The 22,461-nt window shown below is 43.0% G+C and overlaps 1 protein-coding gene across 3 annotated transcripts; it reads right to left on the bottom strand.

Annotated features, from left to right (window-relative positions):
* Window positions 1–713: 713 nt before the first annotated feature.
* zc3h7bb (zinc finger CCCH-type containing 7Bb) lies at window positions 714–19,789 on the bottom strand. 3 transcript variants are annotated; one of them, XM_086196248.1, is made up of 21 exons: window positions 19,508–19,789; window positions 18,668–18,729; window positions 18,513–18,549; window positions 18,166–18,363; window positions 17,797–17,955; window positions 17,465–17,605; window positions 16,362–16,404; window positions 16,021–16,256; window positions 15,574–15,868; window positions 15,208–15,266; window positions 14,987–15,086; window positions 14,640–14,801; window positions 14,340–14,545; window positions 14,160–14,260; window positions 13,779–13,960; window positions 13,540–13,619; window positions 12,212–12,483; window positions 12,023–12,128; window positions 11,620–11,728; window positions 9,390–9,523; window positions 714–4,979 (listed from the first exon to the last, which is right to left on the bottom strand). In XM_086196248.1, the coding sequence occupies exons 2-21, from the start codon at window positions 18,724–18,726 to the stop codon at window positions 4,944–4,946; spliced, it is 2,715 nt and encodes a 904-aa protein (XP_086052374.1). In that variant the 5' UTR covers window positions 18,727–18,729; window positions 19,508–19,789; the 3' UTR covers window positions 714–4,943. The 3 variants fall into 3 exon arrangements, with proteins under 3 accessions (XP_086052374.1, XP_086052375.1, XP_086052373.1); XM_086196249.1 differs by lacking the exon at window positions 19,508–19,789 and adding an exon at window positions 19,274–19,355; XM_086196247.1 differs by having other exon boundaries at window positions 715–4,979; window positions 19,535–19,788.
* Window positions 19,790–22,461: the final 2,672 nt, after the last annotated feature.

Genomic DNA, 22,461 nt, shown 5'->3' with positions numbered 1-22,461 from the left:
CGACCAAGCTTGCTGAAATAGAAATCTGAAGTGTTTACAAGTTGTCTGTGTGCCTCCATCTCCAGTTTTTTTCATACTTCAAACACTATGAGTCCAGGAACCTTCATACTTTAACAGTATTTTTACCTCACAAAAACCAAACAAGCTTGATTTACAGAATAATTTAAAATACTTCATTGATATTTTGGCCTGTCTTTGCATCTGGGGGGCCAGAATGATGTAAATTCATGGCTAGTTAAAGTTTGGTATGGAAGTCCCACTTGGGGAAGCCTGTTAAATTAAAAACAATCCTTTATCCAAAAAGTGTATGATGCCTTTAAAGCAATCAAAAATGGGTGTCTTGAGCATTTTTTTTCTTAGCCCAGCACAATTTCTGTAATAATTTCTTTAAAGCGCCAGCCGCGTACATTTAGTTTGAAACTAATGGCTACTGGCAGCTCTCAGAGAGACTTCAATTTAGAAACTATAAAGCACATCATGATCAAATCTTCTTTATCCAGGTATCTTTCTAAGTTATCCTTTAACAATTGATTTGAGAAAAAAAAACAAAAACCAAGAACACTTTTGGTCTTGGGCTATGGTGAACATGTGCGCAAGTGTTAAGTTTGGGTTTTTTTTTTTAATCTCAAATCCAAATGTTTGTGCATTACCAAGCATACAGCTGGATAAAAAATCTGCGGCTCAGACCAGGAAAAGAACATCAGTGTTTGTAAAAGACATTTCTGGGAAGTTTTGCTGTAGTTAGCCATCGGTAGTGGAGGGGAAAAAATAATTTTTTAGTACTTGAGAAGCAAAATATACTTTTAGAATTGAGTATTACTTGAAGTAACTATGAAGTTGAAGGTTGGGAATGTTTCTTTGTCACAAACAAAATACAGTCGGTAGTTCCTTCTATTAGAAACAAACTCAAATTTGAGATTTAAAAAGACAACAGGATGGATTTGTTACATAAATGGAAAAAAAAAAAAAAATCCACACAATTTTCTCTTAAACAATCTGTTTATTAAATGCTTTCAAGAGATTTGGTCCACTTGAATAATTATTAACTTCCAACCAGGGAGGAGAAAAGAGAAAACAAAGTCAATTACGACAAAACATAAAACAACCAAATGTAAAAATACAGTACAAAAAAAGAGGCCTTGTTTGTTTTGTTTTTGTTTTTTTTTTCCCCATTTCTTACAACCCTGGTTTAATCCTCCCACAATTCAACTCACCAATAGTTTTTAACTGACTGAAAATCATTCCTTCGAAGTTTTTAAGTGGCTGTGTTTGCATATGTTGGTGCTGGTAATCGTGACACAAACTGTCAAGGGGGGCAGCAGCTGCGAAGTGGTCCCATGAATGTTTGTTGTATTCCTGAGCTGAGACTTGTTTCACAGCTCAGGTTATGTCTTTAACCCTAGCAAGGAAATACCCAGAACTGACACACAAACTCAAGTTGGATTCACACAAGTCAATTCTGTTTAGAGAAACAGGGTTAACATTTAATGTTGTCAAATTTCATCAAACCTAATGTGTGTGTTCTGCTGGGAGCAATTAAGAGAAAAAACTTTGACGTCTGCCTTCTGAGGTGCTTCCGAACATAACACAGCCATTGTAAAAGGTGAGACAGATCAATTCTTCCATATCAACGGTAGCAATGCTAAGTCCACTGTGCAGTACTGTTCGGAGTTTAACACGAGAAAACTAAGCGTATCTGACAAATGAAGTAGCAGCAAGCCTCCCATTAAGTTTGTGTCACGATAGCCTGCCATTAACACACGCGCGCGCACACCCACGCCCACACACAGCTATCTTTTCCTATGCTTGTCAGTTACATCAGCTGGCTGTTCTTGAGGAGCTGCCCATCAAATGCTCCAAACTCATTTTGAGCTGTCTTTTAAGGCAGGATTCAGGGCAACGCTTGCCAGGTTTGGTTCGCACTTCATAGCCAAAGTAATGGTCGGTTTCCAGACAAAAGTCAAGATTTGCCCTTTTTTGCTGCACATCCCAGCTGCCTCTTATACATCCTAAGTTAGCATTTGACTGGAGCACGCTCCCGTTACAACCACACACCCTGAAAAACAAGATTGGGGACACTTTCCAAACCACAACTTCAAAAACACAAGAAGAAAAAATGTCCACCGTCTCTTATCTAAATGACCTTACAGGGGTGTGTAAGTATTATAATAGATATCATATATCATATATAGTAAGCAGGGTTATACATTAGGGGTATGTATCATTTTATAGATGTAGTATATTGAATAAGGCGCTATATGGGAGTATATAGGCCTCCGTGTATGCTTGCAGTTACAGGTCTGTCAAATTGAAACCTTAGACATGCAGCATAGGTAGTGAGCTCAGTTAGTGCTTAACACTGTACCACTGCAAGGGAGAGGTATAAAATACGTATCCTTTAGGCCAGTGCCCAAACTCTCCGAAGACCTGTAAACAGATCTGATTTTGCAACACTTTATAAGTCAGCTATAGCGCGTCTTCAATTAGAACAACGTGTCACGGCCTCACAGTTAATATCTGAAATTTGAGGTCATCTACTCACCGCCTCCCCAAACAGAACTGTGCCCTGTTGCATACACAGACGCATATTTACTGTTCATTATGATATTCATACATGGATACATATATAGTTATACATTGCATTTAACATACATATCAATAGCATATAGAGAAGAAATAGAAATAGATAGCAATCATTATCGTCATCATATTCATCATAATACTAGGAGTAGTAGTAATACGATCCCTCGAAGAAGCTAATACCTGGGCTGTTCCAGAGGAGGGCTCAACAAGTGGCCACTGTGTCCCCACTAAGACCGTCCAAATGCACCAAGCCAACTGAACTCAATTAAAATGCAATATGCAGCTTCTAGGAAATACTGCTTGTACAACAGCTTATTTTTAATTTATTATCAATTGAGGTGTAATGATTTACCCCCCCAAGCTCTGATGCTTCATAAAGGCCCTGTCCGGAACAACCCACAAGGAAGGAAAAATTACAACATAAAAGGAATAATAATTTAAAAAAAAAAAAAAACAAAATCACTATTTTCATCTAGTTCAGCGATACATGTCATATAGCATTACCTTAATAACAAGAAGTTCTATGTAATCAATACAGGTTTTCAGGTTATATATTTATTAAGCTTAATTGCTAAGTTATCAATTATTATTAGTAGTATACCATTATTTGTAAATATGTATAATATGTGTGTATATGCATCTGAATACAGACATACCTTCGTTGTGTCTCTATCCACATTAAAGGCTAGAACAAGATGGCAACAGATATATATTCCGCCTGTGTGTGTGCAAGTGAGCGTGCATGTGTTATTGTTGTATGTCCATGTGTTTATTAGGCACAAAATGGGGTGTGAATCCCTGTCTTGAGCTGGCAAATTTTTCCATGATGAAAACACCTCTCAGCGGCTGCTGTTGGCTACCAGGAACACTTTGGGGGCACATGAGGAACATGGGTGTGAAGGCATGACTGGTATTTGGAAAATAATGACCCCAGTGTGATTGAAGTTGTGACTTGAATTTAATTTCAAATTTTCTTAAATATTCGAACAATCAACTTCAGAAAAATAAAATCTTTTCACTCATCAAGTTTCCCAAGCTGCTCATCTGAGACTCTTTCTGAAATTATAAGTCTTTTTTGTCCACTTACTCTTTTCTGTTTAAACTGGGCTTCAGTCCGAGTGAGGTCATTATTTCATGGGTATCTGCCATCTGAATGGATCTACAGCCGACTCTGTACCTGTGCTGCCGTCCCTGCTTGGTAGCCTCCCTACATCAGCTGTCTGTGTCAGCTGCCTGCCGGTAAAGTTTAAAGGGTGACTGACTACACATGTGGTTGCTTTGGCAACTGCTTTGAGCCATCAGCTGTGTGTCCATTACTTACTTCAAGAGTTGAAATTTGTTTTGTTCAGGAAAAGTAATCTTAGCCCACTTTGAATCTACCCGAGAGAAGCCAACATCACCAGGACGACAGCTGTGTGTACCTGTCCTTTATTGAGCCACAAAGGTATGATTACAGCAAGCTACCAATAAATGAGAGGGAGGGGGGGAAGTGTAACGATACACAAGATTTGGGCATGTAAGTATACTTATATACATTCCACAACCACAGAAACAGTTTTTAAATGACCAATTTTCTCGTTTTCAAGGCCCATGCAGGCGTTACATTCATAGTCCTCTACCAATATGGCAGACAATATAAGGAAGTACAACTCCCACAAAAAAAGTTACACTCAAACATTTTTGACCCCCTCTCATTGCATTTCCACTAAGGAAGGAGAGTAGGATTTGGTTGTATTGCAGGAGTTTCCACCAAGACCCCTTTTTAATGCGACTTCATTCTCCACTGACATCAGCACCACTGTGAGCTTGGCTTTTTTGGCACGCTAAAATGTAATTATCAACTTTCAACATTGGAGCCTCATACTTCAAATCAGGTTTGAATTAATGCCAAGAAAAACATATGAGCTGCGACCAGCGCACCCATCCAAGAATCTATTTGGTGCTGCTAGGGATTCAAAACAGAAATTTAAAAAAAAAAAAGGAAAGTAAGAAGTGCCTGGTGGACATGGATCACTCCCAAGAGTACTCAGGATCACTGGTTGATTTAGGTCAGAGCAAAACTTACTGTCTGCAAAAGTCTTGTGGTATAATGTGTTGGAGGGGAACCTAAAGGTGCTGTGTGTAACTCCCACATAATATGCAACAATTTGCGTATGACATGCTGTGTGTGTGTGTGTGTGTGCGTGTGTGTATATAAATGGGGTTCAACTGTTCGGTTGGGTTCATCTGCACTCATACGGCTGCCTAGATGTGAGAGGTGGCCAAAACAGGCAAGATTACACTATTTGGTTGTAGCTGCTGTTGCTCGCCTGGCTCTCACCGTCTATTGCTCTCCAGCCATCAAGTTGATGCTGCCTTGCTCAGAGATCATCACCATCTGACAACCGCCGACCACCCTGGAACATCACACATCATTACAGCTCATTCTTACAAAGTCAAAGGGTGAGCATCTTACATTTGAAGTCACACAACCTTATCAGAATGTAAAAGCACTCATTAAACTGCTACTGAAATCAAATCTTACTCAAACTTTTTTTTTTTTTTTTTGCAAATCCAAAATGCTTTCAAAGCAGAATCTCTTAAACTATAAATGAGAGAGTACCAAGTCTGAGATTTATGTTGGATACTAGGGATGCAACGAGATCCGCTACAGGTAGTAAGCCAATGCCAAAAAATTCTGGAAATGTGATACTGGGTGAAGGAGTTACGTCACTGAAGGGCAGCAAGCATGGCACACAGAGACTCTTGAGTCAGTGGCAAAGAAAAATACAAAAATGCAAATAAAGACGATATGATGCAGATAAAAAAGACACGATGGAATGTAAAAAGCCACAACAGAAGCAGTCACAGTCCATAATTGGTGAATGACACATTGCTTTTATAAAACTAGTTTATTTTGCTATGTGACTGCACTTTTCAATGAGTTATATTGGAAGGCTGGCATTTAGAGTCAAGTTTGATATGAAACCAATGCTTAGTGACACAGTGAAATTAATGGAAGACTCCACATCTTTCTGAGGCTACTAAACCACATCACGCTAGCATAGTTAATACACATCACCAGCTTAAAAAAATACAAGCATCATGGGAGTATGAGGTGGGTCAAGTGCACAATTGCTGTTGCAGGATATTTAGCGAAGGAGTTGTAAAGAGCAGAGAACATATGACCCAATGGAATTACTATGAATAGGGAATCCAATCATCATACTATTGTGATTACTCCATTCAATCGCTGATTAAAGATTGGATTACAAGATGGTGGCGCACAAGGATGCAGCGGCTTCAAACTCTCCCTACCCTCGCATGTTTTTTGTGTGTATTTTTGTGTGTATTTTTGCGTGCTGTTCGTCGATCCCGGACACTAATATCCACTACAACTGAATGGACTTATTGGACATCGGTTTCCAGCAGAAAATGATACATTGCAACGATTTTCATCGCACTCATAACATACCGGACGAGATAGCGAGACCAGCGGGATCGCAATGGATTGTTATTGGGTCTGGCAAGCGACGCAGGCGGCGACGCGAGAGGAAACAAAAGCAGGGCTGCCGAGCTGGCCTGTTGACCAGGCTAGGGAAACAACCACTCAAACTCCCACTGCCAAGCCTCTACTTTTCCAACGCCAGATCCATAGTTAACAAGATGGACGATTTGGAATTACAGCTGGCTGGAAATCGCTACGTCCGACAATGTTGCACGCTGATCATCACGGAGACCTGGCTGCACAGTCAAATCCCCGACACTACAGTGCAGCTAGCTGGCCGCACGCTACACAGATCGGACAGAACCAGTGACTCCGGGAAAAACAGAGGGGGGCTCTGCATCTACGTGAATGAAGGTTGGTGTAACAACAGCACTGTTCTGGACAGACATTGTTCACCGGACCTAGAATTCATGTCGGTGAGATGCAGACCCTTTTTTCTGCCGAGAGAGCTGGCTGTCATCATCATCACTGCCGTCTATATACCCCTGGATGCAAATGTGAAAATCGCTCTCTCACTGCTGCTCAATGCCATTAACAGTCACCAATGGGCACACCCTCATGGCGCTCACATCATCGTAGGAGATTTTAATCAGGCTAACCTCAGAACTGTTTAACCAAAATTTCACCAGCATGTGAAATGCACAACAAGAGGAGACAGGACTCTTGACCATGTGTAATCTAACCTCGAGTGCATGCAGAGCCATTCCCCTCCCCCACCTCGGACAGTCAGACCACCTCTCACTGTTGATGGCTCCAGCATACACCCCCCTCAGCCGACAAACAAGGCCCACAAGACGGACCATTACAACCTGGCCTGACTATGCCCTCCCCCGACTGCAGGACTGCTTTGAACAGACCCAGTGGGAGACTTTCCACCATGAGGACCTGGCGACATTCACAGACACAGTACTTCACTACATCAAGTACTGCATGGGTATGGTCACTGTGGAAAAGTCAATCCAGGTGTGCCCCAACCAAAAACCGTGGATGACCAGCCAGGTCCGCTCACTCCTACAGGCCCGCGATGCAGCCTTCAGATCCAGGGTCGTGGCAAATTACAGCACTGCCAGAGCCAACCTGAGAAGAGGCATCAAGGCCGCCAAAGAAAACCACAAACAGAAGATTGATGAACAGCTCAACAGCCCCCAGCAGGTGTGGCAGAGCATACAGTCCATCAGCAACTACAGGGGCTGTACTGTGTCAGCTGGGGACTCAGACGGAGCACTGGCAGAGGAGCTGAACAGCTTCTTTGCTCGCTTTGAGTCCCAGGCACAGCACTCAGCCACACCATCCCAACCCCCACTCCAACCCACAATGACTTCTGATAGCCCCCCAACACTGTGGAGATGGAGGATGTTAGACGGGTACTTCGCGCCGTCAACCCCAGAAAGGCCACGGGCCCAGATGGAGTACCAGGGAAAGTGCTGAAGGCATGTTCAGACCAGCTAGCACCAGTATTCACTGACATTTTCAACATGTCATTGATGCAAGCCAACATCCCAGCCTGCCTGAAATCGGCCACCATCATCCCAGTCCCCAAAAAGTCACCCACAACCACCCTCAATGACGATCGCCCAGTAGCGCTCACACCAATCATCACAAAATGCTTTGAGAAATTGGTGCTGAGACATATCAAAGCCTGTCTCCCCTCCACCCTGGACCCGCATCAGTTTGCATACCGGTCAAACAGATCCACTGAAGACGCGATAGCCACAGCCCTCCACTCTGCACTGAGCCACCTGGAGAAACGAGGAAGCTATGACAGGATGCTCTTCGTAGACTACAGCTCAGCCTTCAATACAATATTACCGGACATTCTAATCCCCAAGCCAGCTGACCTGGGGCTCCCACCATCCACCTGTTCCTGGATCAAAGACTTCCTGGTCAACAGACCCCAGCATGTGAAGCTAGGTCCCCACCTATCATCAGCCTGCTCTCTCAGCACCGGCTCATCCCAGGGGTGTGTGCTGAGTCCACTGCTCTACTCATTCTACACGCATGACTGCAGACCCACTCACCCTGAGAACATCATCGTCAAATTTGCGGACGACACGACGGTGGTGGGCATGGTCACAGGGGGGAACGAGGCAGCCTACAGGGATGAGGTCCTTAGACTCAGCCAGTGGTGTGCAGGCAACAACCTGGCGCTGAACATCTCAAAGACTAAGGAACTCATCCTGGACTTCCGTCGGAACAGAACCCCACCCACACCCATTTCAATGGGGAAAGCGTGGAGCGAGTAGAGACCTTCAAATTCCTCTGGGTCCACATCTCTGCCGACCTCTCCTGGACAGCCAATACGTCAGCACTGGTTAAGAAGGCCCAGCAGCGACTCCACTTCCTGAGGGTGCTCAGGAAAGAACAGCTTGACACCAACCTGCAAGTGACCTTCTACCGCTCAACCATTGAGAGCCTGCTGATGTACGCTGTGTCAGTGTGGCACTCCAGCTGCACTGAAGCTGACAGGAAGAGTCTGCAGAGAGTGACCAACACAGCACAAAAGATCATCGGATGCCCCCTGCCTGACCGAACCACCATCTACACCTCACGCAGCCTTAACAAAGCCAAGAACATCATCAAGGACAGCACTCATCCCGCATTCCACCTATTCAACCTGTTGCCCTCTGGCAGGCGCTACAGGTCCATCCCAGCAAAGACAAACAGACTCAGGGACAGCTTCTTTCCCAAAGCTGTCACCATGCTCAACGCAAGCTTGCACTAAGAAACTGAAGTGCCTCCACACAATCACCGGCACTCTCTTTTCTTTTCCACCACCAAATCTGCCAGCCTCCTACACAAAACCAGCTCAGGATGAGGACTGAACTGTATCAGTACCTCTGTATGTTTTGCACTATCACCAGGACTGTTCTGCCATGTTTGCACTGCAAATGCTACATCACCTCAATCTGTTGATGACACAGCCACCTTGATCTGGTACTATAATGTGCCTGTGCACCTGGATGCACCACAGCACCACCTAAAGCTGCTCTCCACTCCCACATGTACCCACAGTGGGACTTGCACAAGCCTGTTCACAGTTGTACAGTCTATGTATATGTCTTATATGTATAAGTACATGTACTCATGTCTTTGCAGAGTCTTTGTACAGTTGTGTCAGTGTTAGTCCTATTGTAGGTATAGTAGTGTAAATATGTGTCTATGTATATTTTTCTATTTATATGTGCACATCCCAAGGAGCAGCGTTGCATCTCATTGTACCTGGTATAATGACAATAAAGGCATTCTATTCTATTCTATTCTATTCTAATGATCTGATCTTCACTTGGAACATACCTAATCCAAATTCACAACCACTTACCATGGTCTCTGTGTAATCTGCAGTTATGGTGACCTGCTTGTCCTCTGGAGGTGGGGTCACAGCAGAGCTATCTGTACGCCGACTCTGATTGGTGAGCTGCAGCCACAGTTCGTACATTTGTTGCATGTCTCTCACTGTAGAGAACGATGAAAGAAAGAAAAAGGATTCCAATTGAGCAGTGTCACTTTATAGAAAAAAATCAATAAATAATGGAATGCTAAGTTTTCTCTAGATTGCAATTGTGGGCAGAAGAAACTGATGTATATGTAAAAATGTGTATAGTCTCCTTTTTTTATAAATAACACTCAAAATTTCCTTTCAAAAATGAAACTCGAAAAAAGTGGCAAGTACTTGAAACTAGGGTTGTCAAAAATATCGATCTATAGATTTTGAAAAATAAAAACGGTAAAAAATGACTTTTCCATCGTATTGATACTCTACCTGGCTTCTTGGTTTACATATGCGCTGCCACCGCCAACACAAACACACACACACACACACACACACACACACACACACACACACACACACACACACACAAACACAAACAGAAAGAGTGATGCCCTAAGGAGCGAGCCATCGTGCAGCAGCCCCTTCCCTCCTCCCTCGCTCACATAAACACCGCTGGCTGTATTTTTTTTAGGAGTCGGCGCCCTACATCTGTAAACTGCCATGAGATGGCATCTGCAGGACCTTCGCAACCAGTTTTAATAAAAAAAAAAAAAAAAAAAAAACAGCAGAGGAGCTGTTTGGAGGTTTTTTGGATTCGAGTCGGATGAACAAAGAAAGCCAAAGGACAGTAGCAAGCCCATATGCAAGAGATGCAACAGAACTGTGCCGACAAAAGGAGCAAACACGACGAACTTAGCAAAGCACCTCCAAGACAGACACCCGGACCTGTATAGGGAATTCAAATAGGCTGATAACAGTATAACTTGAAGTATGTGTTGCCGAGAGTTATCACATCTATCAGTGTTTACCGTAACGTGTTGTTTTGTCAGAGAGTGCTAGCTAAAGCTAATCGACCTTAGGTTACATATATTAAAACTTATTTGCAAACTGTTAATGTGTAAAGAATAACTTGAAAAAGAGCTCTACCTCAAGAATTGATTTCTTTATTTTTCTTTAAATAAAAAAACATTTTAGCATAAAATTCTGAGTGGTTGCGTAGTATTGAAAATTGAAAATCTATATTTTTCAAAAAATATTGATTATAAGTGTGAAATCCAGTATTGTAACAACACTACTTGAAACATGACAAGCATTTTCAAATTCAGCAGGCAATACATTTGCAATGCTTAAATGGAGGTGGTAGACCAAGCTAAAAAATGCCAGGGTCAGACCACATGATATAAGCTCGAGTAGTCTCGGAAACAATCAATGAGCATGAATGTCAAGGACTGATAGTTCCGCTCAGAGGAGGTTGCCGAATGCATGACAAGGTGGAAGAACCTCCGCGACAAATATGTGTGTCTCTGGAAGAAAATGGCCACAAGAGGTCATGTTCAAAGTTTACAGTCTGATTCATGAAAGCAAACAGTCATTCAAAGAAAAGCACTGGACTTTGTTGAAAATAGTTTTGTTTTGGAATCCGATAAGAGCCCCCCGAAACCATACAAAGACACAACTACACCCCCTAGCGGCTTGGCGGTGAATTGCAAAGCGACGCGTTCCCTCGACGCAGAACTTTGAATGCTCAATGACGGCGCAGGGTCTACGCCGTCGCCGCGACGCAGAAGCATAAACCAGACTTAATGCCGAGCAAATGCGGGTACAAAAACCTGCCTTGACACGCATTTTTCAGTGTGAAAGGTGTGTAATTGATGTGATTTCATTGCTGATTCAGTTTGACAGCCTGAACGTATCCTTCAAATGCATATTGTAGACCCCGCTATCTGCTTCTGTCCCAAATTTAAAAAAAAAATAAAAATCTAAACTTAATATTTCAGCAGGGAGTAAAGTTGGTTACAATGGGAAAGCTGTGCTTGCTCCAAAAGTTTGACAGAATGAGCAAAAGTTTGTCCACACCTGCAATGTTTTTTGTATCTTTTTGTAGCACAAGCCCGCAAACATGACATATGTCTGTCTGTTTTTAACAATATTGCAATTACTGATGAACAGAAACAGACAAGTCATTAAACACCATGATAAAAACAGCAGATTTAAACAATTTAGTGTTTCACTAAATGACCTAAAACACAGCATATCTACTTTGACATTAAGAGCTTACAGCTGTTGTTCTTCATGTATGTCCAGACGTCCCTCTCCTCCAGGCTGTGGGCGAATGAGCAGTTCCCGATATAGTGGCATTTTTTCTGCTTCATCACATGCACACACATCTGGGACAAACACCAACGAAGAGTTTAAGAGTGATGCAGGCCAATTTGTCGTTTGGATCTTGATCATATTGGCTAGATTCCCCATTTTAACAGTTGGTGGCAATGTGATAATTCTATCGTTACTTGAGAAATGTAGAACTCTCTCTTTTAACAAATATTCGATTAATATCCCAAGAGAAAAGGAAAAGAGCCACTTAAACTGCTGGAAACAAAGAAGATGCAGAGGTAAAGAGGATATTCAGTATGTAAGATGGAGAGAATCGGGGAAAAAGGTCAGAAAAAGGAGAAACTCACATCATACTGTTGTGGATAAGTGCGGGAGAAGGGCAGAGGCCGAACAACAACCCATTTCTTTTTCTCAAATGATTTCACCAGCAAGACTCGACGCTCCTTCGTCCAGCTAAGAAGACAAAAGTAAGCAAATTTAAACTAGTAGGAGTAAGACAGAATCAGGAACTTCTCATTCCTACCAGCGTGTCTCACCTGTGTCGTGCTTTGGCAGTGCAGTACTTGAGGTTCTTGTCGGGCTCGTTGACCTGTCCTTCTCTCCAGCACTGACCGCACACAAACTTCATTTTCAGATTGAGGGGACGGCCCCTTCCCACCCCTGCTCCCAATGCTCCCACGCCCAGGCCCCCCACTGAGCTGACACTGCCCCCACCAATACACTCACTCCCTCCCCCTCCTCCACCACCCCCAATCGCCCCTACTCCTCCAGTAGGTATGCTGTTGCTTGGATGAGGAATATGGATGGGCTGAAAGAGAAATGAAAGAGGCCCTGTTTAGACCTGGGTGATGAAATCACTTGGGAACAGCTGAGCATGTGTATTCACATCTGGCTTTAAAAATACAAATAAACAGTGTAACATTTCAAGCCATGACACTGTATTGTGAATGATTTCAGGAAGATGTGGTGTTCTTTGAAGCCTTTACAAAAGTCTTCACTGTTTAAAATTATAACAACAAATGTGTGAGGTTCACCCAAGCTTCTTACACATCCATGTAACATCATTGTATGACCAAAAGTGTTTCTGTATTGTTGTGATTGCTACTTTACAACAAGATAGATTTGTAACTGCAGTGAGAAAATGAAGACATTGGATTTATGCAAATAAATTCAACTTTCCACCATAATGTGGATTGTAATGGCAGAAAGGCGTTGTCTATGCTGTCAGTCACGCAAGTCCACAGGTAGAAGAAGACGATGCAAGGCAATATCCACCTTCCACAATAATGTGGGGTGTAATGGCAGGGTGGTACCGTTTGTTTACCTCAGAAAAAGAAGATGGCAGCCAAAGAATTGTTTTGTATAAAATTGCCAATGGTAACATGAGATCCAATCACAGGAAACACAAGTGGAGACAAACTCTAAAGCCAAGTGTGTATACACTCAGCAGAGCTGACCACTTGTGATTGGGTCACATCAGGACAAATCTTGATACCAGGTGTGCACTGGGCTTAAGAGTATGGCCAAGGGATCCAGACAACCTCTAAATATGGCCCTGTGAACTGGTGGACGAGAGACATTCACTCTTCATAAGAAAGAGCAGTGCAACTGGCTGTAATTCACAGGTTTATCAGTCATATGAAAAACAGAAGGGGGGGGGGGGGGTCCAAAACAATGATCACCATGTTCCTGAATAAACAAACCACTCAAAATTTGATGCAGCCAAAATATATCAATATGGGCTTTCCCATGATCAGACATGCAGGCAGACATGCTTGGGTATGGGACAAATCAACAAGTGTCATTGTGGTCTTAGAGTTTTAAAAGTGCACAACTTCAATGTAAGATGAGAAAACTGCCAAACCTTTTGCTGCTTCTGTGCATTCTGCTCTAGCCTTTGCCAGTGTCTCTTAGACTCCTGCACCATCTCTTCATGGGTGATGCCTGAAAATTAGGAAATGGTGCTTTTATGTTATGAGATAATGTTAATCTATACTTCCTTTGTCAAAAGGGATGTAATATCAGAAACTTGGTAGTCAGAAAAATTACCAACAAAAAAAAAAAAATCGCCTAAATTATCAATGCCCTATGTGCTCCACCCACCGGTATCCTGCTGCAGCACCCAGCATTTGAGCTCTATTACAGAGTGTGCAAAGGAGCAACTGTCCTCACGCTGGCAGCCATAACGAACCTCATGGCGACACACATCGAACTGGCAGAGCGGGTGGAGACTGCGCACCTTACTATAGCGCACATTGGCTGACCTTACCACATGCACCAGGCACCTGCAGCACAGAATGAGTTCATCATTATTCTTAGTTGTTCAACGTCTGTGAAGGGGGATAGGACATTTACAGCCTTTCACATGAAATGTTTACATCATTAAAATCCCAAAACAGAACAAATGTTTGTCATTTTCTGGTCTATTCATAAAAGCTTAAGTCTTTATTTGTACAGAATGAAGACATTAACAACTACACTCACTTGTTATCGTCAAATGGATGTCGAGCTGTGAGGTTTGAACAAACAGCTAAGTTTTCTTTGCTGCGCTTGCTGATGATGCGAGGCTTACTGTCAAAGCATTCCTACAGAAAGAGGACACATTAGTGAGTTCCAATGCTTCCAACTTGATATATCAGAGAGTGAGGAGTACAAGACAGTTACCTCACAGAGGAACATGAACATGCCCATGTGGAGCTGCAGCAGTCTGGTGACGCTGAGTGCCCGTCTCTCTGTGCTGCCCAATGGATCGAAGAGTAGCTCTCGACTCAGAGCACCCTTCCTCTCCTGGGTCCACACATCAATTTCCTCCTGGCAGTAAGCGAATGTACAGTTCTCCCCATACTGGCATTCCTGACGCTCCTGTACCTCTGAGAGATCACAAGGGGAAGGGGAGCGTGACAGTAGAAGGAAGCACACCCCACACACAAGCAAACACGCACACACTTCAAAATGTAAACATACCTTTACAGAGAACAAAGGCCCCTAGGAAGTTGTTTCGTGCAGGCCGGGGCCGAATTCTCTTCCAGGTGGGGTCATCTGTATTTTTGATGCGGCACAGCAGGACATCCCTTTTGCATCGATGTGCTGCCTCTGGCTGATATTTATAGTCCATCACTCGTGGACCTGTAAGCAAGAGAAGGACAAAATGTGTCAACTGTCCCTTTCAAACAAACAAACAAAACTGTCACATTCCTCAGTGACTGGTGTTTTTTTTGCTTTTATAACTTAACATCACTTTAAAAAAAATGCTTGAGTATTTTACAAAGTCTCTGTGTTTAAGTCAGAAGACAAAGGAAAAGGCTCGTAACCTATTCTGCTGTAACAGGCATGACAGGCTTGCCGAAACTCATGTGTGGCAGCCAGAGGATTCCTGGACAACAGAGAGAGGTTGGTTCCTGCCGGACCATTCTGAAGAAGGGAAGGAGCATATGGACATGAAATGTAAGACCTAAAAAGGTACTGATGCAAAGAATAGATTTGATGAATGTATGTATGTGTTTGTGAGTGTGTTTGTGTATGTGTTACTCACTGCATGTGCAGCACTGTGATTACGCATTCCAGGAATGAAACTGTGACACACCCGTCCCCCTGAAGGCCACAGGAAAAAGGACAATAACATGGTGTCTGTTGCAGCTGCACATCTCAGGTTAAAATCAACTACATGGAAATAGTGCCGTGTAGCTTAGCAAGACCGAGTTAATACATGGTAAAGTAAACAGCGCTAATAGGTAGTAGTGTAACATCTACTCATACTAGTTAGAGTAAAGGTGCACTAATGTACCTTTATATTAGCAAAACACATTTATTTTTGGTAGTTTCACATCACTTTACAAGATTCTGGTGATTGTAACTCGAAAATGTTCAACCTCTCAACCTAACCTAAACTTTTGCTCACCAGGGAGAGTGTACTCAGACAAAGAGTCCAGCCCATCAGCTATGATGCCAGCCTTCCCTTCTCCATCCAAGGCCCCAGTGGAGAAGCCTCCCAATGCGTCCTGCGCCTGGGTGGAGCCCTGGTCCTGCTGGGCCAGTGGAGAGAAAGGCTCCAAAGGGGGTATGTCACTCATGGAGGAATTAAAGAAGGCAGGAGGTAGCTGGGACGATGGGGCAGGAAGGTTGGGCGAATAAGGAGGTCTGAGACCCACTGCTGTGTTTGGAAGGTTGGTAGGGATAGCACCCTGAACTGGACTCTGGCAGTGAGCCAAGACAGAAGCAAGCATTACATTAGAAATTCCTCTGAAAGGGTTTTTCTCATGTTAAAAAAAAACAACCTAAAAAAATTTCCCTGCATTGCCCCCCCTTAATGGTTGATCCATTCATTCCTTGTGTGTCCTTCACTCACCTCACTGACTTTCTTAGGGATGCATTCCAACAGACTGTCCAGCTCATCCTTGATGATGCTGCATTCATCCATGTGTTCAGACACAGGGACTGAGTACGGCATAGGTGTCAGAGACTGGCTGCTGGGGCTCTCTGACAGGTCAGTGCACGGGGTCACCACTGACGTTGCTGGGTCATCACTCACTGGGATGGGTGTAGCTAATGGAGCCGGGATGCACTGCGCACTGGACAGGTCCACTGAGGATGGGAAAACAGAAAAAAACAGCAAAGGCATACATGTCAGCAAAAAAACAGAAGGCTGAGAAGGATAAGAGGTGTTTGTGGTTGCCAGTTTTGCCATACCTGGTCCAATTTCCCCTAGAGATTCCAGCCCGTTGGAGGACAGCTAGAGAAAAAGAAAAAGAAACAAGGGAATGGCACAATTTGATAACCACCATCTCGTACGATTTGGTATTGTCAAGTTAGTTCACTGAAAGATGCCCAGGAAATGTAAATGGTAAATGGACTCAATTTTATATAGCGCTTTTCTACCTTAGCAGCACCCAAAGCACATGACAGTGTCATCCCGTTCACCAATTCACACACACCCTCACACACTGATGGTGGAGGCTACCATGCAAGGCACCAACCTACTCATCAGGAGCAATTATGGATCCAGTATCTTGCTCAAGGACACTTCAACATGGTCACCGGGTTCAAGGATCGAACCAGCGACACTTCGGTTCTTTTCTCTCGCTCTCTCGTGTTGACCGACATCAACTACTACAGCACTGCTTTACGCAGCCACGCTATCTTTGCGCACGGCGAGTATGCAAGCGCCTTGTTGTTGCCTACCAAACCTGATACCGTCATGCAAGGTACCATTACCGTACGCTGCCATGATCATTAAAAAAGATGTGCAAGATCGCTATACAAGTTGTTTATAAACACGGTCACGCTTGCACAGTTCATGTTGGGGTTCCCCGATTGGTGGGAGTGCCCAAGCATAGATTATTTCACCTAAGATCATACACATGTAAATTGTTTGAAAAAAAGGAGTGAACAACAGTCAAAAGGAAGACTGATCTTATGGCAGAGGCCAAAACCTTATTGAGAGATGAGTGAGCAGCTCTGGCAGTGCAGCCCAGCCCACCCCAATTTGTTTTTTAGTTATTTTTTTCCGGAGCTTCCACAATGACAGCCTGACAGGCGGAACAGTGACAAAATCAGAATGCGACAGTAAAGTCGCGGGAAAGCTGAGACAACGCGGGTTGCCTTTTTCACACTGCAGGCGAGCCGAGCAGCGCTGAACCGAGCCGCTAAACACCCGGGTCACTTGGAGGGTTGGTGGTTGCGGGTCGAAATGCCAAGTTGACCTTTTCAGAGTGCGTACACACCCGTGTTCATCCATGTTTTTGGTGCATTGTGAAAGGAACTCAAGTCAGCAATGTGAGAGGAGCGCCCACCTCTCCTGTTGATGGAGACGTCTCCCCATGATTCTCCCCTTCAGCAGTCGTTGACTCTGTCTGAGGGCTCACGTAGGCTTTGCGGCCCTTCAACCCCAGTTTATTGGCCAGATCCTGGGCAAGTTCACTCACCTGCCTGTCCTGATGAATCACACAGACGAGAAATAACATTTACCAGTGACATGGTGAACTGTGAGGAAAACAATATACATGTAAATACTGAAATTAGCCAAAGAGAAAACTGACCCAAAGATAATTCAAATCAACAACAAATAAAATTTCAGTTGAAACCACACTAAATTAAAAAAAAAACCTGTTGTTTCAATACATACGTGTGGTGCAGTAAGAAGACATTTGGTTCCACACTCATATGCATCTCGGAGTCTTCCTAACTCTCTCAGGCAGAGTGCTTTGCGGTACAAAGCTCTGCGACTTCCTTCTGACACAAACAGTGCACTGTCACAGTCCTGAACACCACGCTCATAGTCCCTCTAAGGAAAAAATTGTAAACCACATTAATGAAAATGTGTGTCAATCTTTTGTCATTGAAAGACTGGCACAAGAGTTCCACTGAACAGTAAAAAAATCTATCTAATTCAAATTAAACCCTAATGCAGACAGAAAATTAGATATTAAACTGATGACATGTACGGTTGTGAAATCTTCTCTAATTATCCTGGTAAACTTCTCTTTCCCCTCACCGTCTGATAGAAGGCAGCAGCCCTGTTGACATACAGGCTCTCAAGCAGCTCATGGGGGATGACAAGGGCCTCAGCCTGGGCGTAACGAGCGACGCTAATACCTTCCCCATACTGTTGGGTTGCCTGACGACAGTCCCCATCTCGGAAGCAGGAGTTGCCCTCATCCAGCAAATTACACACTAACTGAGTCAGAAATGCCTGGATGAAAGTTGTTGAAAGAGTGCAAGGAGAAAGAAAAGATGATGACAAACCAGCAATGTTTAGGTTGAGTAATTAATAGAACATAGTGAAGTATTTCAATAAATCCAAAACAGACGGCTGAAAATAGACATGTTAACGTTGCTAACCTCATAACTCTCTGGCTCTGGGAAAGGCAATGAAGACCTAAGGACAGAAAATTCATAGGCTGTCTCTGTTCTCTGGACTGGATGTGATCTTTGGTCACAATGACAAGTATTCAGGTAAAGGAGATCTTACGAATAAATAGTATTGATGAACTTACTGAATAAAACTCATTGCTTTTTGAATCTCCTCTCTTCGCTTCTGGCGATCGGGATCCATAACCTGAGGACGGAGAAAATGTTGACGAGCAACAGCTTACAACAAAACAGCATTTCCATAATAAGCAAAAACGGCCAAAACACAAATATGTATCGTCAATAGTAAGTGTATACTCCATGAATATAAGAACAAAACATGTCTGCATAAACTGCTGGCTACTCCTAGGGCTTCCTCTATGGCAAATAAAGGCCTGCTGTTAGCACATGTCAAAGCGATCAGCGGACTAGCTTAAACAGACAGCAGGGATTGATAACACTGAAAATGGATATTGAATGACGTTAGCTGGGATAAGATTAAGATGTTCTAAAGAAAACGCCGATAAACAAAATAATAATTCAACGAATACATTCTGGGAAGGGCGCTTTTAATCATTTACTTCAGGAATGTGAACGTTAGCTTTAGCCAAATAAATGTTGTGGGCATGGTGGCTATCTTAGCATGTGACAGGGATTTAGACATCATCAGTTACATCTTAAACCAAAATCACTTCATATAGATAGAAGGTCAACAACGAAATAGTTGCTAAAAACGTTAGTATTCGTGTTACCTGACGCTACCAACCAGTTGGAAAGATTAACATGCGAACGCTTAGCTCGATCGGGCTAAGTACTCGTTCTGTTAGATGCGACTAGAGAAAGAAAACTTAGCTTGCCAATATATATCACTGCAATAAGGTGCATTGTGGGGGTTTATTTGTAGTTTACAAGGCATGGTGGCAGGTTCTGCGAAATATTAACCAGCTACCAGTAGTTAGCTAGTTGGCTAGTGAAGTCAAGCTAACCTGCAGCTCATTGGCGCATCAACTCACCCACACTTAAGTTTCTGCGCTTTTTCTGATCACAGGTAGCTTCACCGAGCGTTGGCAATAATGAAACGACAAAAAAGACAGTAAAATATCAGACGGTATCCAGGCGCATATTTGAAATTTAGTATTCCTGTCATTTATATGTGGACGGAGCACGAGTTTTGTCTGAGCTACGACTCCTGGTGCTACTGGAAAGTACTGAGCGGCTAATGTTAGCTACCTAACGCTAGCTGTTTGGGTCATTGGAGTATTGCAACAAGTTTCCTGGAGAAACGCGGCCACAAGGGAGCAGAAAAACTACGTCATATCACGTTCAAGCTTTGTTGTCACATAGTATTTGGCAACCTTCAGCTGTTGGAATACAGGATACACACAATATTTGGAGCCGTGTTAAATTAATACTTAAAGGCCTTCACCATGACTTTACACTTTGAGCATTCAATCCTGGAATAAATTTAGTTTCAGCCAGTAGTCTTTGCGCCCAAAAGTTTGAAAATCCCCACCTTTTATTGTTTAATTGTGGAATAACACAGTCTTGTGGAAGGTTAAATACATTTTAAAACCTTCTTTGTACCAGATTTTATATGGCACAGTCGGGTTACATTTTGTCTTATGTTCACAAGACCACAAGGTTACAGCCCAAATAATGTTATCTGTGGCTGGTTTGAGAAGATGTCTTCATCACATAGCAGGTATGTGGTCAGTTTTAGTCATCTAGAAACAAGCTCATTCAGAGGCCTCAATGTTCATTCTCCTCCTCCTCCTCCTCTCTTCAAGTCAGTATTAACCCACTCGGGAGGCCCAGGGAAAATCTTCAATAAGGCTGCTATAGCCACTATATTCATAATAGCCAGGTTTACCCTTCAGGACCTTGATAACACAAAAATAGCCTCACTGTCTATCCATTATCAATTGTAAATTATTGAATATGAGATCACACATTTGGGAACATGCATCACGTAATCCAGTATTTTGTACAACCAAGGTAGTTTGCAATACTACAGCCTTTGACATTTCAGTTGATTTTGTGCTCAACAGTTGCATATCTTCAAAAAGTTACAATAACGTATTTTAAGTTACAATTAGGAATGTACGATATTTAATATATTGGTGTATAGTTTAATTTATGAAAAGGAAACACAGTTAATGATATGATACATGAGTTTTTTTTAAATGTTATTTCTTTCAATTCACCATGTTCACATGTGTTTTCTGTATATATACAACGTGAATACCATATTAACTTGTTTTTACACGGATAATATCAACATCAGTAAATACCGGCTACTGGTCATAGTCAGTTGTAAAAATATTGGTGTGTCATTTTGGCTTAAAAATGTATATTGTGCACCCCAAAACATGCACACATTTTCAGGGAGCATATTGTGTACTTAATAATCTAACCATGCCTCTTTCTCAGGTTCAACTGTGTCCTCTCTGATACTGTCGTTTAAGGTCTCCTTCTGGGTCACTGCTGTCTTGCTGGTCCCTGAGCTCTTAAGCCACACATCCTGCAAGATAACATGCTTTCTTTCAGGCTCTGGCTCACATTATTCATCTACAGGTTTTTTAGGTCATTTTCTCAGCTCACTTGCAGGAGTGGTTGCTCAATGTCACATTTTTGCAGGTAGATTGTCATGCAGGGGTCAGCAGCAGCCTCTGAAATACTCCTGCCATCTGCTTGTGGGCCCTTCAGCCTATTGAACACCTGTCTGTTTCAATATTTTTACAGCAAGGCAACAAAAGGGGCAGCACAGTGCAGTGGTCAGCACTGTGGCCTCACAGCAAGAAGGTTCCGGGTTCGAGTCCCGGCTGGAGAATGGGATCTTTCTGAGTGAGTCTGCATGTTCTCTCTGTTCCTGTGTGGGTTCTCTCTGGTACTCCAGCTTCCTCCCACAGTCCAAAGACATCAAGAGGGGACGAGGCTGATTGATACTCTAAATTGACTGTAGGTGTGACTGTGAGAGTGAATGTTGTCTGTCTCTATGTGTTGGTCCTGCGATGGACTGGCGACCTGTCCAGGGTGAACCCCGCCTCTCGCCCGTAGATGCTGGGATGGGCTCCAGCCCCCCCGCGACCCTTACTTGTAAGGAATAAGCGGAAGACGACGATGGATGGAAACAAAAGTAGCTAGCAAATGCCACTCTTAATGAAGAACTATTCAGTGTCCACCAAGCAAATCTTACAAGCATTCTGGTGAGAGCCATGACAAATAAGCCCCACAACCTGTACCAAAATCTTTCCTGTTGAAAATATGTCCTCTCTGAAGAGAATAAATTTGATTATCTCATTACAATGCCACCTGGCAGTGGGGGCATGTATTAAGCAACAAGTTAGCATTTTGTACTTGAAGTTCATGTGTTAAAAGAAGAACAAAGTGCAAGCGTAGGAATGTAAGGGACTTGCCAAGAGCCAAATTGTCATGGGTAATATCTCCTGCAGCTATTGTACAGTTGCAGTGGTTACAACCTTCCAAAATTTGTCCAAGGAAGGAAAATGGACCTTTGGGTCAGTCTCACGGATGCATTTGGGGAGCCAAGGCTGGCTAATGAAATAATGAGAGCATTGTACCAGGTAACAATAACATGACAGATGTGTGTTTTTATATTCAAGCTTCCTCATCAAGGTTATTTGTGACCCCTAACCTTGGTTGGGCTTATCTGCTCCAAAAGTTGTGTTTATGATTATAATTATGATTATTAGAAAGTGATAATATTTTAACCCTCTGCTAGTGACTAAAGGTCATATTTGGGAAGGGATGCATTAAGGGGTAGAAGGGGAAAACACTTTTCATAATGGTAATAATGGCAATCAACCAAAATAATATGACTGTATACCACACTAACAACCTAACTACTGCTTCAACTAATTCTAAGTGAAAAAATGTATTTCAAAATCACCTGAAACAATAAATATGTCTCAAGGTTGCG

Source organism: Aulostomus chinensis, chromosome 23 (genome assembly GCF_037954235.1).
Source record: "Aulostomus chinensis isolate RoL2024-O1b breed Wild chromosome 23, RoL_Achi_v1.0, whole genome shotgun sequence".
NCBI lineage: Eukaryota > Metazoa > Chordata > Actinopteri > Syngnathiformes > Aulostomidae > Aulostomus > Aulostomus chinensis.
Note: the sequence above shows the minus strand (reverse complement) of the source record. Positions and strands in the feature narration are given on the sequence as shown.